At 54.8% G+C, this 16435-nt stretch overlaps 5 protein-coding genes across 5 annotated transcripts; 2 read left to right on the top strand and 3 right to left on the bottom strand.

Annotated features, from left to right (window-relative positions):
• Positions 1 to 707: 707 nt before the first annotated feature.
• On the bottom strand, positions 708 to 995 carry CTAM01_07289 (uncharacterized protein; the record flags this gene model as incomplete). The annotated part of the gene is made up of 1 exon (XM_060523312.1): positions 708 to 995. The coding sequence occupies one exon, from the start codon at positions 993 to 995 to the stop codon at positions 708 to 710; it is 288 nt and encodes a 95-aa protein (XP_060382050.1).
• Positions 996 to 1887: 892 nt separating this feature from the next.
• CTAM01_07288 (NADH dehydrogenase) lies at positions 1888 to 2801 on the bottom strand (the record flags this gene model as incomplete). The annotated part of the gene is made up of 2 exons (XM_060523311.1): positions 1888 to 2396; positions 2450 to 2801. 2 exons carry the CDS (start codon positions 2799 to 2801, stop codon positions 1888 to 1890), a joined length of 861 nt encoding a protein of 286 aa, XP_060382049.1.
• A 639-nt stretch (positions 2802 to 3440) lies between these two features.
• Positions 3441 to 9120, top strand: CTAM01_07287 (general negative regulator of transcription subunit 4; the record flags this gene model as incomplete). The annotated part of the gene is made up of 7 exons (XM_060523310.1): positions 3441 to 3484; positions 3588 to 3654; positions 3730 to 3842; positions 3893 to 5661; positions 5728 to 5961; positions 6360 to 6395; positions 6674 to 9120. 7 exons carry the CDS (start codon positions 3441 to 3443, stop codon positions 9118 to 9120), a joined length of 4710 nt encoding a protein of 1569 aa, XP_060382048.1.
• A 745-nt stretch (positions 9121 to 9865) lies between these two features.
• Positions 9866 to 12259, bottom strand: CTAM01_07286 (ion channel protein; the record flags this gene model as incomplete). The annotated part of the gene is made up of 2 exons (XM_060523309.1): positions 9866 to 11876; positions 11982 to 12259. The coding sequence occupies 2 exons, from the start codon at positions 12257 to 12259 to the stop codon at positions 9866 to 9868; spliced, it is 2289 nt and encodes a 762-aa protein (XP_060382047.1).
• A 1495-nt stretch (positions 12260 to 13754) lies between these two features.
• Positions 13755 to 14882, top strand: CTAM01_07285 (uncharacterized protein; the record flags this gene model as incomplete). The annotated part of the gene is made up of 1 exon (XM_060523308.1): positions 13755 to 14882. One exon carries the CDS (start codon positions 13755 to 13757, stop codon positions 14880 to 14882), a length of 1128 nt encoding a protein of 375 aa, XP_060382046.1.
• Positions 14883 to 16435: the final 1553 nt, after the last annotated feature.

Raw genomic sequence — 16435 nt, 5'->3', positions numbered from 1 at the left:
GAGGAATCGGTGGGCTTCGCCAATTCCTTCTGTCCTCAGTACTCAGATATACGCAGTTCATCATACGATTGTTGAGCTTCATGCCGGCCGAAAGGCTATGCCCTGCTGATGTCTATACCAGCAGTAGTAGTGGAAGCAGTAGTGCCAGTTGTGGTAGAAGTGCTCCAAGTGTTTCCAACACATGACTTGCTCCTTGGAGATGTTCTTGATGAATACCACCTGGCGTGAGAAAGATTCCTTTCCGCGATTTCAAGGGAGGTCGACGACGCAATGGAGCTGACAAAAGTGCCGGGCTCTTTCGGCCGTTAGGCTCTTGCTCCGGACACACCGATGCCTTGGCACTCGAGTGTTGATGATCGGAGGAGATGGCCGACCGACTTGGCTTCTTTGAGGTGACGATCGTCGAGATTGGTATTTTCTCTGTCGGATATTGTTCATGAGCCTCCGAGACATGGTAGAGTATGCTTCGAGCGGGAAGGTCTTCTGTTGTTTAGAGGATGTGAATCCCTTCCTTAGGGTCAATGTCGTGTCTCAGAGTTCAAGATCCTATGGGCATGACATCGACCCTTTGTGAGTCCTTGAGAACCCATCTCACAGCTCTTCAACGAATTGAAGAGATTGTGAGGCCCGTTGACTGTACTAGGAGCAGGCCGTCGTTGTGTACGTGTGACTTGTTTGGTGGCTCTGAGAGAGAGCAGACTGTTCATCTAGAGCTTCTTCCCGGTGATACGGTGAAGAAAGCGCCTCAGCCTAGACTTGGACTTCGTGGAAGTGTCGTTTGAGGCGAGAGAGACTGAAGACGATGATGTAGTAGCGCAGGTCTGCTGCTTGCAGTATCCCTCAATGTAGCCATTGATATGGTCCTCAAGATCAACGTCACAAGATGCGAGGTCGAGGACATGGGCTTGGTGGTATTGCATCTTGGCCTTGTATCTCAACTCCTCCAGCATGTCCGCAGACAAGAGCTGGGACCTGGAAACGGCAAATACAAACATCCTGGCTGTAGTGTGGAGTGAAGTTTGAGGAGAGAAGTAGTTGGTATGGAGAGCGTGATGTCTTCGGAGTATTCAGTGAGAGGTGATGAGCAGAGATATTGAGTCTGAGATGAGTGACGAGGACGTAGGAACCAGGGACCATTGACGACTTTGTAGCAGACCAGTTGCCCTTATATATGATGAGGAAATGAAATACAACCAACGTCAGGTGCAACACTGGGTTGGCCTTAGAAGTTGGGTTGATAGTTTGGGTTGATAGTTTGGGTGGCACTCGGGGGGTTTCTCCGTTACCATGGGACATGTCTGGTACCCTCGCGGTTCAAGGCAACAAGCCGTTAAAAGTGCTGGTATCGAGCCATGATACTTTCCCTTATAACCTCCTCGACAACAAGTAGCCATGTCCTTTACTTACGCACGTAGTCACATCATGGCTCACTCTGGACTTCCCTCGCTGGATTGGGTTTGAAATCGTGAATTAGGCACCTGATCATGCTTCACTGTAACCTGAAAACATACTCGATGCCATTTCGGTCGAAGACGCGTTCTGAGCACTGGTTTACAGCCAACGTAACGTAGGCGGAAGAGGGTGACACAGTCAGTACCAAGTCCAAATTGGTCGACCTTGGAAGATCAGTCTTATGCTCGAAATTGGGTCCCTTTTTGAATCAAGGCTTTTAGTCCGTTTTCTGAGACTTCTCCAGGACCATGGGACTCGAAAACCGTTACAATTTCGGGAGGCGTTCTAGTCACTGGCGCAGAGCCAGCAAGGCCCACGCTCCTCACCAGCATTTCAGTGCAGCCACATAAGGTTCAAGTAAATAATGGGACGCAGAATGGTTGTACAACAAAGAAGATTCTAGAGTCAGTTATATACACATCAGAATCTTCTGATCTATTTCTTCGGCTCCTCCTTCTTCTCCTCTGGCTTCGGCGTAGGCAGCTTGAAGGTGTCGGGGCGTCTGTCCGTGCCAGGTCCAACTCCCTCCCAGGCACTTGAGCCGCCCTCGAAGTTGCGGAAGGCCTGGGTAAGCTCAAGGGGCTCGGTAACGATGCGCTTCTTCTCCTCGTCGTATCTGACCTCAGTGTAGCCAGTAAGAGGGAAGTCCTTTCGCAGGGGGTGACCCTCGAAACCGTAGTCGGTCATGATTCTGCGCAGATCGGGGTGGTCGGCGAAGAAGACGCCGAAAAGATCGTAGACCTCACGCTCGTACCAGTTGGCTCCATCGAAGAGGGAAGTGACACTGGGAACGGGGGACGCCTCGTCGGCGTAGGTCTTGACGCGGATGCGCGAGTTGTGGCGGACACTGAGAAGGTTGTAGATGACCTCGAATCGCTGGTCTCTGGTCGGGTAGTCGACGGCAGTGATGTCGCTAATCTGGGTGTACTCGGCCGAAGTGTTGTCTACGTATTGTTAGATGAGAGTGACGCTATATCGTGGATCAATTGACACTTACACTTGAGGAAGGTGAAGACGGGAATGATTCCCGAGGGAGAGACGTAGATGGTGAGCTCGTCCTTCCAGACGGAGATCTGCTGGACGTACTTGGGCAAGCAGCCCATGATCCAAGAGCCGTATTTGTGGAGGTTATCGGCCTTGGAGCCGTACTTGTCGGCAGGGTTGATGAGAGGAGCCTTGAGGGTGCCAATGTGCTCGCGAGGAGACTTCCTCAGGTTTTCGGCATCCTTGGGATAGCCGGTCGGGAAGCCGGCCAATTGAGGGATTGAGGTTGAGAAAGATCGGATCTCGCTGGGGCGGCAGTTGCGCAAGCCCGCCAGAGCTCTACTACGATAGAGCTTCGTTGCCATTGTTGCGATTGTTGCAGTGCTGGGGGGCTTGTTGCCTCTGGGGAAGTTGATTGATGATGCTGTGCATTCGCGATGCTTGGGGATTGAAAGAAGCTAACCGGCGGTAGGTCCACCCCCAGGGTGGTACTTTTGACACTCGATGCGGACCTGAAGGTGCCGGCAAACTGGCTGGACGAGGTGCTCACAACCTCTGTGTCTTGACGATTGAAAACTTTGCAGCAAATTCAATAGGACTCAAAGTTTTAGGTAAAATACAATTGCCAATATTGAGCACCTTCCTGAAATCTATGATTTCCTTTCAAGAATCCAAGAAACCGCACCTGCCGTTACTCAAGAGCGTTCTTTCCTTCACGATTGCCCAAGCGACTGGGAGGGGTGGATCTAAATTCTGCTGACTTGCAATATTCTCGGTCCCTTGATTGGCTTGTCATTGGTAACCAGCACGTGACGGCAACCAGTGGGTCCATCTTACCTAAGGCACCACGCTCTAGTGCAGCAGACGACCCATCCGAGAAAGGCTTTGGCTTCACCTCTGTCTGGTATTGAACAACTTCCCTCTCCTAACCACCTCCACTCACAAATCGAAACCCAACCTTCCCGCAACCCCACGAAATATACCTACTGCCACAGATCGTCGCCATGGCACCCCAAGACACATTCATCGACGAGGAGGATGATACATGGTATGATATCTTATTTCTGACCTCGCGCGCATCTTGCTTGCGTGCAACCCATGCGTGAGACCTTGAGGTATTGGGCATCGTGAACTGACTCTCTCCACTACAGCCCGTTATGTATCGAGGAGTTCGACCTCTCAGATCGGAATTTCCGACCATGCCCTTGCGGCTACCAGGTACGGCGACAGCGACTTCCATTTTCCATCGTTCCTGCCTCGGACGAAGAACCTCGACCTCTAACAGTTTCATAGGTGTGCCAGTTCTGCTTCAACAATATCAAGAACAACATGAACGGCCTGTGTCCTGCATGCCGAAGACCTTACGACGAGAAGACAATTCAGTGGAAGGTTGTCACTACGGAAGAGTGTGTACCCCTCCTACCACCTTGGTCGACGCCACACTGACAAACACTAGGGTCGCCGAGTTCCGAGCAAACATCCAGAAGAACCAGAAGAAGCGAGCTGTGGAACAAAAGCAGAAGGAGGTTCAGAAGCGCGAGGTTGAGAAGGAAAACCGCAAAAACCTCATCGGCGTCCGGGTCGTTCAGAAGAACCTGGTTTACGTGACCGGTTTGACACCTACAGTGCGAGAGGACGAACTACTCAAGACACTTCGCAAGCCCGAATTCTTCGGTCAATACGGCAACATCCTGAAAATCTCGATTAGCAGTCGGAAGAGCCAGGACGGCCAACACCAATCTCTCGGAATTTATGTGACTTTCGAGAAGAAGGAAGACGCCCAACGTTGCATCCAAGCTGTCAACGGTTCTCAGAATGGCGACCGCGTTCTCAGAGCCCAGCTCGGTACCACCAAGTACTGCTCGGCCTGGCTGCGGCATGAGCAGTGCACCAACAGGCAGTGCATGTTCTTGCATGAGCTGGGTGACGAGGAGGACAGCTACACTAGACAGGATCTATCCTCGATGAACAGCATAAGCTCTCAGCGGCCCCTCCCTGGGGGTGGTTCCTCGAGCAGCGGTGGCGGACCGTCTCGCACCGCTTCTCGACAACAGAATACCGCACCGCCTGCGGCTCCCGCTTCTCAACCCATGGCACGATCGTCAAGCAAGGACGGCTCCGAGAATGGCGGCGACGGACCAGCTCTGCCTGCCTCTGCCAACTGGGCAAGAAATCCTCAGCGCAGCCGCAGGGGAAGCCACGCCACTAGTGGCGCCGCTTCAAGCCCTGCAATCTCGACAGCCCTCCCCGTCACCACCGAGGCAGTACCCGAGGCCATCGACGAGACCCCCTCGAGAAAGGAAACCCCCGCACCTCCGACCGAGACCAAGGCCCCGAAGCCGACTGCTCCTGCTGACAACCGAAAGTCCAACAGCCTTCCAGAGAATCTTCTTAGACAGCTGCTCAAGGCTATGCAGGGCTGCCCTTTCTCATACAATGCGCCGGATACGAACCAGATCGAGACCATTTACCCTCCCATGTTCGACACCCGCGGAGGCGAGAAGAGAAGAGCCATGCGCGAAGAAGAGGAGTCGCGCCTCGGCGTGGACCAGGAGCAACAATCCGAACCTCAAGAGGCCTCGGAAGGCGAGCCGGAGACTGGGGGCAGTCTGGCGCTCGGTGGCGAGCCCGAAGACCGAGATGTCGCGCGCGACGTCGTCTTCGAGCAGCGTAGACCTGGCACTCAGCCTCCCATCCAGCGCAACAACAACGACGGCCCTTTCGGTCCCGCACTTGGCTCTGGATTTGGTCAAGCTTCCGTCTCTGCTAGTTCTGTTGGTGGCAGCCGATCCATGACGCCTCAACAACAGCTCTTCGTTCGATCTCAGAGCGGCTTCGGCGATCACTTGCCTCCTGGGATCCCAACTGCGCAGCCTTCTGCGGTTCAGCAACAAGGTGGCGGCCACAACAGACAAGGATCTAGGTTCAGCTTTGCTAATGACACCGCCGGCACTTCAGCTTCAGTCAAGGTTGCCGCCAACCCAAGAATCATGGCCCAGCAGACGGCCATGATGCCTTCCGCTTTCCACTCGCAGCCAGGCAGCCAGTATTATGCATCCTCCATGCCCGGACCTCCTCCAGGTCTCAAATCGACAGGAACTCCGCCAAACATGTTTGGACAGGGCCAGTTCGGTGGCGCCTTCGGTGCGACTTCCAAGGATTCCGCCGAGCTTCTCCAGACGTTGATTCGGGGTCGGGGAACCAATGGACAGGGTCATGATGCTGGTAAGCGTGAGTACATGTTATCTTCTTTCTCTAATCAGTACCCATCCTCTACCTCCTCCACCCCAGCTCCTGCTTCGGGCCTCCTGGCGTCGCTCTACGGTAACCAGCCTGGAGCATTCCAAGACTTCGGTCCCAAGCAGAAGAAGAAGGGGAAGAAGCACAGACATGCTAACACTTCCTCCTCTGGAGGAGGTGGTCTAGTTGATCTTGCGGACCCGAGTATCCTGCAAGCGAGAATGCAACACCAGTCGCAGAGCAATGCCGGAGTCGGACAGGGACTGTTCGGTGGACAGAGCCAAGGTGGGTACAACCCGAACATGATGTACAATACGCGTTTCCCAGGCGCAGGCTGGTAGCCTCGAGAGACAACGCGATAGATGAGGTGTCGGTGTTGGTCGTTTACGGGTTTTGTTTTACACTTCATGTATCATGAGGGGGAGGGCGTCGCGGCATATCACAGGCGGACGACCGCTCTTCAAAGGGACCGAGAGCGCACCGCACATTACACGCGCATTGATTCAGCGAGCATTGCGGAAAACATCAGGGCTGCTCAGGGGAGAGTGGCAAAGGGTTGCATTTGGCGTCGCTTCACGTTTTCTTCTGGGCAAGCAAGGACCGACACCTACACTTCGTCTCGGCATTATACCTCTTTTTTCATTTGGGACCGCACGTCGTCATGGTTAATGGGGTCACGTCAGTCAGGCAAGCCATCATCGTCTTCCAGTCGCCTCAATGTACGTTAACTCGCAGACCGTCCTCCAGTTATGAGGATGGGGGTGGCACAAGGACCAATATAGCACGTTGCTCATACTTACCGCTCGTTTGTCCTCGCAAATCATCATGGAAGACGATGATGGCAGCCGTGACTTGTCTTGTTCCTGTAAACATTTGTCCATGTATATAAACTGTTGTCTCTCGTGCTGCTACCATGCTTTATTGTCTCTTCTTTTCCTTACTTGTCTTTAAGGAAAACACCACTTCTAGGGAACCCCTTGGCTAACTGGTTCCCTAGATGACGATCTCTTTTCGCTCGACGATGAGGCCACTCTATCGGTAGACAAATTAGTCTCTGACGACCCCTTGCCGAGCTATGTCGGTACCCTGGGCGGACTATCACGGCCAGCAGCTCCGACCCCTCCACCTGGTCTCGGCCCTCCACAAAGAACCGCATCGCCGGCTCCACGACAAGCACCAATCCCCGTAATACCAGTCACGCCACTGACGCCCTCGGCTCCCAAGCCAGCAGTCCCTACTATGGCTAATATCGTGCGGACTGGCACACCAGATCAGGCTTCTCGCAAGAAAGCCGGTGGGACAGAAGCCAAGAAGAACATCAAAGCCTTGGCTGTTGAGAGTGGGCTATCAAAGGACATTGCCTCTCAAGCATCTCCCTCCAAGGGGAAGTCTGTATTGCAGTTGCAGGAAGAGGATTTCCCAGCACTTGGAAACGCCCCACGGCCTGCGACCCCAGCGAAGTCAGCAGCTGCAACTCCAAAGATCGCCCCAGCGAGCATCAAGAAGCCCCAACCGGCAGAGGCTGCGACGCCGGCTTCAGGTCCATCCCCCGTGCTGGCTGTTGAAGCGCCCAAAACTACAAAGGCCACGGAGAAGCCCGTACCGGGTATCTTGAACATTGCCGCCGCTACCAGTGCAGCTCAGCCAAAGCAACCAGAGACCACCACCACGGAGCAATCTGACGTCTCGGCCTTCCCAGCCTTGCCAACACCAACGACTGCCAGTGTAGCATCACCTGTCGCGAGAGCAGCGCCCAAGACTTTGCGAGTTGTACCGACACCCAAAGCTGAAGTGCCGCCAGCTCTACCATCAGGTGCCGCATTTTCTGCGGCGGCAAGGGCTGTTTCTTCCGCCTCTGGACGTCCTGGAACACCGGCTAGCGAAATCATTAGCGATAGCGCCTCTATCGTCTCCGCATCTGTGTCTGCTTCTCGTACCAGCTCACCACCCCCTACCAGAGTGGGAACTGCACCTGTCCGCAACACAACAAAGAGCCAGCAGCGCAAGCAGCGAAAGGAGGCGCACAAGGAGCAGTCCGCTTCCATTACTGTTGCGCCCAAAGTCGTGGAAACCGAAGAGCAGGCTCCCATCCTCGGACGCAAGAAGAAGCAGAAGAAGGAAAAGCCGGTCACATCGGCCCCCACACCAGTCAAGAAGCCCGTCGAGCGTGTCGCCACCCCGCCCCCTCCTCCCAAGGAGCCAACTCCGCCTCCCAAACCTATCGTCGAGAGAACGGTGGTGGATCTACCTCCTCCCAAGGGCAAGGCTGCTAAGCAAGCCGCCAAGATGGCCAAGGCAGCGGAGGAGAAGGGCAAGAGTAAAGAAGGAACACCTTCAACGCCAACACCACCGCCTCCTGTACCCACAGCTGTTGCTGTGCCAGAGGAGTCTCAGGATATTGCCGACAACCCGAATACCTTTCCTGAAGTTGTCTACCATGCCCTGCATGAGGCGGGCGAGGTTCCCACCGCGGAACTACTTGCCCTCCTCAAGCCTTTCCTCGACGCTCACTCTCGCTTTGACAGGCCTTCCGCTGCGACCCTGAGCAACAACCCGCCTCCTACGGCTACGACCAAGAATATGGTGTCCGAGGCAGACCATGCTATCCTACTTACTGGTCAGCCGGTGCGCAAGATCATGGAAGGTCAGCGTGTACTCATTACGCCTAACGGGGATTGCCTGAGAAATCTCACCGAAGAGGAAGAAGGCAGATATCTTGCGCTTCAGAGGTCTGTAGCAGTTGGTAGTGACCAGCCCGACAGCTTTGTTGCGCCTCGTCATCAGGCCCGTCCGGGTGGCTTCTCCCTGATCAAAGGCAGAGCGGTACCCAACGGGCCCCCATCCTACTTTCCACCCTCGCCCAACGCACAAAAGATGTTCTCCGATGACCCTGTTAATAAGATTCAGCGTGAAGAGGCCATCAGCTACATCAACCAGTTTGTTCTCCCGCGACTCAACTTGGGTAACACCAACCTGTTCCCGGGCAGCTGGAAATCTGCGCCTGGTGCCAAGGACGCCTTATCTGCACGAGAAACAGCCGCCGCCAGCCTTAACTCTCTCGCTCCATACATTTATGGACACGACGCAGCAGCGGGCGCAGGCATCTACTCCGCCGAGAGCGGTGGCTCAGGCAAGGACATTCCCGAAGACGAGACACCGTTTGGCGGTCTGGACTCGCCACAGCACCAGCAGGGTAGCGAGGGCTTCGTCACCGACGCCTCCCCTTCCACCATGGCGGCCGCCGCCGCACAGGTGGACGCCCAGCAGAGAACTGGGGCTGTGCACCCTAAGTTGCCTGGCACACCACTTAATGCCATGTCGCTCATGAGTGTCGAGGACGCCGAGTCGGCGCTGGGTATTGCGCGCAAGGAGACGGAGAAGCTCGAGAAGGGGCTGAATCAGGCTATGAAGCGCAACCGGAGGCTTCTGCTGGGCAGTAGATGACTAGCCGTGAGTCTTTTAGATCTCGTGAAGCGAGTCGTTGTGGCTGTTGCCGTGCAGACCCTGGTGCTGGGGGTTGGCATGGTTAGGACCGTGGTGGATTTGCTTTCTGGCGCTGGGGGAAGTGGAATGAGATGGTGAAGCGTCTTTTTCTTCTTGAATAGGAGAACAATATCGTTAACAAGATGAAAGTGGAGAAGAACACCTTCTGGACAGACAGAGGAGGGGGTTTGTTGGATGTTCCTTTCAAAAGCGTTTGGAGAAAGCGTTTTGATATGAGCATGTTTTTTGCTGCATGTTCGGATACGTGTAGCGGTAGTGTATGTATATTTGTATTCTTGAGAAAGGCAATGCCCTAGGACTACTGGCATACCAGATAGCCTTTCCCACGGTTGGAGGCTTCTGCACCCTCACGTGGGGATGGATAAAACTTAATGATACTGATACCCCCCTTCTCGCTCTGAGATATCAAGGTTATTCTTTGTGTGTCTGACCTGTGTGACCCGTGGTTTTGTGGATTAAGTTGCTTTTGCTTGACACGAGTCTGATGTGGATGATGCTCAAGGTTTTAAAATTATGCTACCTCTTTTATGTATGTATGTTGTATGTTATGTAGATCATGAAAACGTAGCTATCCTATCATGTATGAGCACTAAGTGTGATGAAATGTCTGAACCGGCCAAAGTGTGTCTCAAAATTACATACGTGGTGAATATCGCAATACAAATGACAATTCAGAAAGGGGGTATCACGACCTCAACAACTCATCAACCTTGTCCCTCCCCTTTCTCTCATCAGCCAGATCCCGCTTCCGATCCACCGTACTCTTCCTCTCGAGCTCCTCGCCGCGGACAACGTCAAGCTCGTCTCGCAGCTTCTCGGTAAGCTTCTCCAGGATCCACTCGCACTCCTCCTGGCTGCCCATCAGCGGCGACTGCGAGCCGACCCAGGACCACTTATCCTCGTCGGGGCACTCCGCCTCCGTGTGCTCTGCGTTTTCCTCATCGACAACCCCGTTCCGCCGTCGTTTCTTGGCTGCCTTCTTCGCCTTCTTCTTGGAGTGGATGTGCGGGCGCGCCTTGCGGTGCGTGGCGGAGCTGGATTCGTCTTCGCCTATGAGTTTGAGGTACCACGCCCACTCGGCAAAGGTGTATCGCCGCGCGGGGTTCTCTTTGGCGTGTCGGCGGACGGCGGCGATTTCGGAGATGAGGAGAAAGTGGTAGTCTGCGCGGGAGGCTGGGAGGGCGGAGGTGGGGTCTCGGACGCGGGAGAAGGGGCGGCGGCGGCGGGTTGTGTTGGTGTTGTTGTTTGTAGTGGTGGTTTGGCGGTCACGGGGTGATGGACGGGCCTGGGAGTCTTTTGGTTCTGGCGAGAATGGTGGAGGGGCGCGGGAGGTTTCGCGGTCTAGGACGGTGGAGTAGGCTTCTGTCTCGTCGCTTTCTTCGTCGTTATCGTCGTCGTCGTTTTCTTCCCGACGTATGCGGTGGGCGTTGGAGAGAAAGCCCGGCGGGAGCGCGTCGTCTTCGCCATCCGAGTCTTCATCGGAATCTCCGTCGGTGGGGTGGAAGAGGAAGCCGCAGGTGAGGCGGTGGAGGACGGACATAAGATCCTTGCGGAAGCCGCGTTCGCCGGGGAGGATGGTGATGTTTCCGAGCTCGAGGGTAGCGTCGCGGACGGCCTTGACGACGGTGTCGCCGGCGTTGGAGATCATGACCGTCATGGTGGGCAGGGCGAGGAGGGACCAGAAGACGAAGAAAGCTTTACCCGAGTTAGAGACTGGGGTGCGGTCGCCGTAACCGATCGTCGTGAGAGTGACAAAGGCAAAGTAGAAGCCTTCAAAATAGGACCAGTTCTGGTAAGGGCGCTCGCACTCCTGAAAGACTTTTGCGCCGACGAGCCAGAGGACGAGCCAGGAGGAGAAGGAGACGGACATGGCCATCCAGCGGCGGCGGGTCGAGGCTTGGTGCTGGATCTTGCGCATGAGGTTGAATTCTTCCTCGCGGCGCGCGAGCTCCGTGCCGGGTAGAGAGGGAGACGAGGCGGCCGAGGCGGAGGTGTCGTTGGTATCTGGGTGGATGGGCTTCAGGATCTCGTCTTTGCCCTTGCGCGTCATTGTGCGGATGAGCTGGCGGCGCTTCTTCTCGACCATGCGGGCATCGAGCCTGCGGCGGCCGCGCTCGAGGACGAGGCTCCGGATGGAGCCGATGACGAGACCCAGGGAAATGACGCCGACAAGGGCGTAGGGGATGAGGAGGGCGCGGCCGAGGGGGGATGCGGCGGCAAAGTCGCCGAAACCGACGGTGAAGAGGGTGACCTGGGCCCAGTAGACGGCGTCGAGGTAGGACCAGCTCTCAATGGTAGAGAAGACCAGGGCGCCAACGAGCAGGTAGCAGAGGAAGAGGATGGTCTGGAGCATGAGGGTGCGCTGGGCGGTGGTGAGCTGGAAGTCCTTTGCGTAGTGACTGGTGGCGGCGCCGTAGACGGTGACAACCATGAGGGAGGCTGTGAGGAAGTAGAGGATGGCGGCGAACATGCCGTAGTAGAAGGCCTGTGAGAAGATGTACTCCTCGGCGGGCTCGATGACGAGAGGCCCCGCGGCGGTGGCGTTGAGAGCGACAAGGCAGATGGCGGACATGTACCAGCCCACGATGGTGATGGGTTGGGCCAGGGAGAAGCGAACGCGGCGGGCCATGTTGAGGAGGAGGAAGACGTTTGAGATGATTGCTATCGCCAGCTGGATGGCGTTGACGATGATGAGCCTGCAAACATCGTTAGCCTCGTGCCAGTGTTGACGGATGGCTCACACATGAGGAGTGTGAGGAATCGTGAATAACACGAATGTCTGGATGAGACGGGGGGCTGACCATTTCGGATCCGGCTCAAAAGCGGCGGTGGTGATGTCGGTACCGGGCGGGTAGTGCTGTCGCCAAGGCCGGACGAGGGCACAAATACTGAACGCCGAGGCAACGGGGCCGAGGGTGCCGGCGATCATGGGAAATGCGGAGGAGGCGAACCACCATCGGCTCGGGTCGAGATGTGCGACATCGTTGGCAAAGCGCTTCTCGCTGCTGCGGGGGTTCTTTGACTGCTCGAGCTGGCCGATGCGCTCGTCAATGTTATCGCCCAGGTCGGCGTCGTTCATGGCGGCGTCGAGGTTGGATCGAGCGGCGAGCCGCGCGGGGCAGATGAGCGGGTGCGGTGTGGTGGATCCGCCGAAGGTGAAGGCATTCCCGACTGCTGCAAGCTACCTAGGTAAGATTTCTCAAGAACACGACGCTAGAGTCTTGTGAACGATTGTCTTGACAATTCTTGGCCGTAGTTAGTAACTGAGTTGAAGAAGAGGGGAATTCTCGAAATCTTCTTTTTCTCATCGAGGTTGAGGATCCATAGAGTCGGGAGTCTAGACTCCTGAAAATACTACCGGTATCCGTGCTAGCCGGGGTGCCCCAGACGGAGGGGGATGAAGGCACTTCGCGATGACGTCTGTTTGGGGGATGCCGAAGAGGGTGTGCACTCGCGCCTTGTTTTTCCTCTCGTTCTTCTTCCTCTTCGCGTCTACTGATCAGATAACTGAGACATGTCAAAAAATGTGCTCCAATACGTAGCGAGGAACGCAACGGACGGGCGTTTTGTTGCGTGGCCTAGTTTAGATTGTAAACGGCCGGATGATCTCTGTCTGACCATCTCAAATTCTCGAGTGTGTGCTTCCCTCGCGAGATTCGGCGATCTTCTGTCTTTGAAGAAATATTTGGCCGCCAGTTACGCCGTGACCGTTTGCACCATTCGTCCTTGGCATTTGAACTTATATATATCTTTCTTCGCTTGGCATGCAATATGCCCCCCAGGTCGCATGTCGCCAACAGATTGGTGTCAATCATCAGACAGATCAGGTCACCCATGCCTGCAGTAGGACAGAGCTCATGATCTCTCCCGAAACAGCGATCCCTTGGCTCCATTTCAGCGGTGGTTGCTCCGGCGCTTGGGGTCAAATTCTCAGGTGGTGCCAGGACACAGTAGTACGACGTAGACGCTACTGCAACAATGTGGGAGTCGAAGGGGACCCTTGACCCAGAACTCGAAGCTTAGCAGAGGTGACGTGTGGGGGACAGTTTGCGGCGGTGCAAACACGAAGGCTGGAGAAATGGGAGATGATGGTGGTGTGGAGGAGACGGAATGGCCGCTGGTTGGTCCGAGGGTGGTCCCTTTACAACTTAGTGAGAAAAAAACGCGTCTGGGGAATTGCAGTTGGTTGTTTACTCGGATAACTTACTCACTCAAAATCATACACTTACATCCAAGGTACTCACATGAGTATGAGTGTGTGAGTGAGTGAGTGAGTAAGCGAACAACTGGACATGAGTGTTTCAGTAGCTCGTCCTGCTATTGTCTCATATTCATAGACGATGAGAAGATGGCCGGCACCTTGGCTGTCGTCTCGTCTGCGCCCAACTCATGTCTTTCAACGAAGATGTTTCCATCTTGACAGGCCTGACATCGAGTCCGTCGATGTGCCTTGTCGCTCCTCAGGGGCCATCACAGTAGAGTATATCTCACTCCATCCCCCCATGCCATGACTTCTGTTTAACGCAAATATCAGTCTTCACAATGTGAACCGTCATCCCGCCGTAACTCCTTTGATGGTGTACATCCCGCCCTTCTCACCAACCCCGGGATACCTGACCCCCATCCCCCACTTCCTCATGCCGTACCCAACGGCCGTCATCAACTACCGATGGTCCCCGTCCCGGTCCGAGTCTCCGGTCTCCACCCCACCGGAAGCCGAACACGACCCAGAACCCGACTTCAACTTCACCACGCCGCTCACATGGCCCACCCCCTTACACGACGTCCTCGCCGGCTACACCTGGATCACAGAAAACCTCCTACCCTCCGGCACCAACTCCCGCCGCGACATATACGTATACAGCTCCCACGCCGGCGCCAGCATGGCCACCTCTCTAGCCCTGACTGAGTCCCATCACCATGCCCGCATGGCCGTCCGTGGACTGATCGCCTGGAACGGCATCTACAACTGGTCCATGTTTCTCCCGGACCACAAGATCAACAGGCCCGCCACCGCGCGCAGCAAGAAACTCCCGCCACGGCCTGAGGAAGGGTCGGCGCTGCATATGCTGCAGATGAAGATGGAGAACCTGTTTCGCTCACCGGTAGACCTGTTCGACCCGTTTGTGAGCCCTAGTCTTCTCTTCCAGACGCCCGGCATGAACGCGCCGTCAAGCTTCATGCAGGCGGCGGCCGTGTCGTCGTTATTGGAACGGCTTTCCTCTGTCAACCCGGACGTGAAGCCGGCTGATATCCTTGGCTTTACAGAAGGGGTGATGATGGCAGCGCCGAGGCGGAGTGCGCTTGTGTTCCCGCCGAGAAAGTCGACGCTCAAGCTGCCTCATGCTTTGTTACTCCATGATACCCCGACTGAACCTGTGACGAGGCGTAAGACGACGACGAGGAAAAGCAGCTTGGCATCTTCCATGGCTGGAGAACTCGCTTCTAAGACGGCGAGGAGACGGAAGGTGGCAGGGCACACGTTTGAAGCCCAGGCTACGGAGCTGGCGGGGTTGATGAGGCGGAGCTTGGAGAAGCTGGAGTTCAAGGCGAGGCTGCAGTGGGACGAGGACTTTGACGTGGAAGCCGAGGCTGAGAGGCGGGTGACTGTCGTCGAGGTTGGTGCGAACGAGGGGCTTGAGCTTGGTGAACGTGGGGAGGATGCCATTGCGAATTGGTTGGAGGACAGGATACGTTTGTGATACCCATCAATTCTCCTCTCAATTCTTTTTCTCCCCTTTGAAGGGCACCGATCAGAACTTATCATGGCGCAATGGGCTTTTCGTCTCGAACCTTCTGTACGGCCATGGCATGGGGCATGCTGATGGTGCCGTAGCAAGACGTGGTCATCAGGGGGTTGACTTTGAGCTCTCAGTAGCCGGTCCATCCACACAATTTAGGGCTGTATATACCTTGGGTAGATAGACGACCGGGTTATATGGCAGGGAGGTTTTGGATTGAACTGGCATACCTTTCTTCCCAAGGCTGTGCGCAAGTTCACCTACCTGCCTCACCTCCATGCTCCACACCCGGATGTCTTTTCCATCTCCCGTCCATACCCTCATGAGGCGCTCCAACTCGCTTTGCTTTCACCAGATGAGGCGGTACCGCTAGATCAAGTGCACTTGGTCTAGTGGTATCACCTCAGCATGCTGAGGGAAAGCAAATATCCCGATCGGGCCCTCTCTGGTTGCCTCGCGGGACGCGCAAGTTCGAGCCTCGCTCGAAATTGGGCGTGTACCAATCTTTTGCAGTTTTTTCGGACTTCAAATTTCTTATCTACTGTTGTGAAGTACGGTTAATGTATTAAATATTATTTGGCTTCATGTAAAAGGTGTCTTTCGTACTGGTTTTGGCAAATTTGAGTGAGTGGTAATAATTGTGAATAGCCTCATGTTGTGATTGTAGCCCTCCTCTTCTCCTAAAGCTCAGGACAAGCGATTCACTAAGCTGAATATAGGCGACTACCGCGAGTAGCTTGCTTATTGTCAAGGCTTGAACGGAATGCTCGATGTATATCTTAAGACGATGGCTCATTCCGGTGGCACGAGGACGCCTGCTCTCGGCCCTAACGCCAGATCTTCATTTCATCCTTCAAGAGCCCCCTGAGCGAGATCATAGTATAGCTACGATCTGATTATTGATGAAGTGGTTCGCTTTAGTATTCGTCGGATCGGCTAATGTCCGGAGACTATCGACAACGTCAGGGAAATTCATACATAGTCTTTGGATGTTGGGATACAGTCAAGTCGGTGACGAAATTGATTTCCGCTCGACACATCCGACAAGCAGTTCCACTGCTATTATCACTAGGATTAATATCTATTGAAAAGAGTATGTAATATCACGTACATAAGAAAGACTTTGATGCGAAAGAGGTAATGATTATGATATGAGTGGTGAAAGGGGTGCTTGTTAAGATGTATAGCAGGAAATCAATTTTGTCACCCACTTGACTGCCATGACCTACTCAGGCTTCTTAGTTATCAGAAAACCCTTTGGTTTCCCCTTTTAACTCCTTGGCTAGTACCATCGTGTATCGCCGTTTTATTGAATACTCCCCCAATGTTTGTTCCAGCTATGCCTTCTTTGATGACGGTCGCCCGTAGTGGCTGGGAGGATCTCATGGCGTGTTGCCAAAATCACTGGGGGCAATCTCGCAATGGGTTTTCAATCGCCGGTTTATATTGCACAAACATACGTGTGATACATAAGGGATCCTTCACTCCTTCGGCCATAACACGAGTGGATGCCT

Source organism: Colletotrichum tamarilloi (genome assembly GCF_030869305.1).
Source record: "Colletotrichum tamarilloi strain Tom-12 chromosome Unknown Scaffold_22.1, whole genome shotgun sequence".
NCBI classification, from domain to species: domain Eukaryota; kingdom Fungi; phylum Ascomycota; class Sordariomycetes; order Glomerellales; family Glomerellaceae; genus Colletotrichum; species Colletotrichum tamarilloi.
Note: the sequence above shows the minus strand (reverse complement) of the source record. Positions and strands in the feature narration are given on the sequence as shown.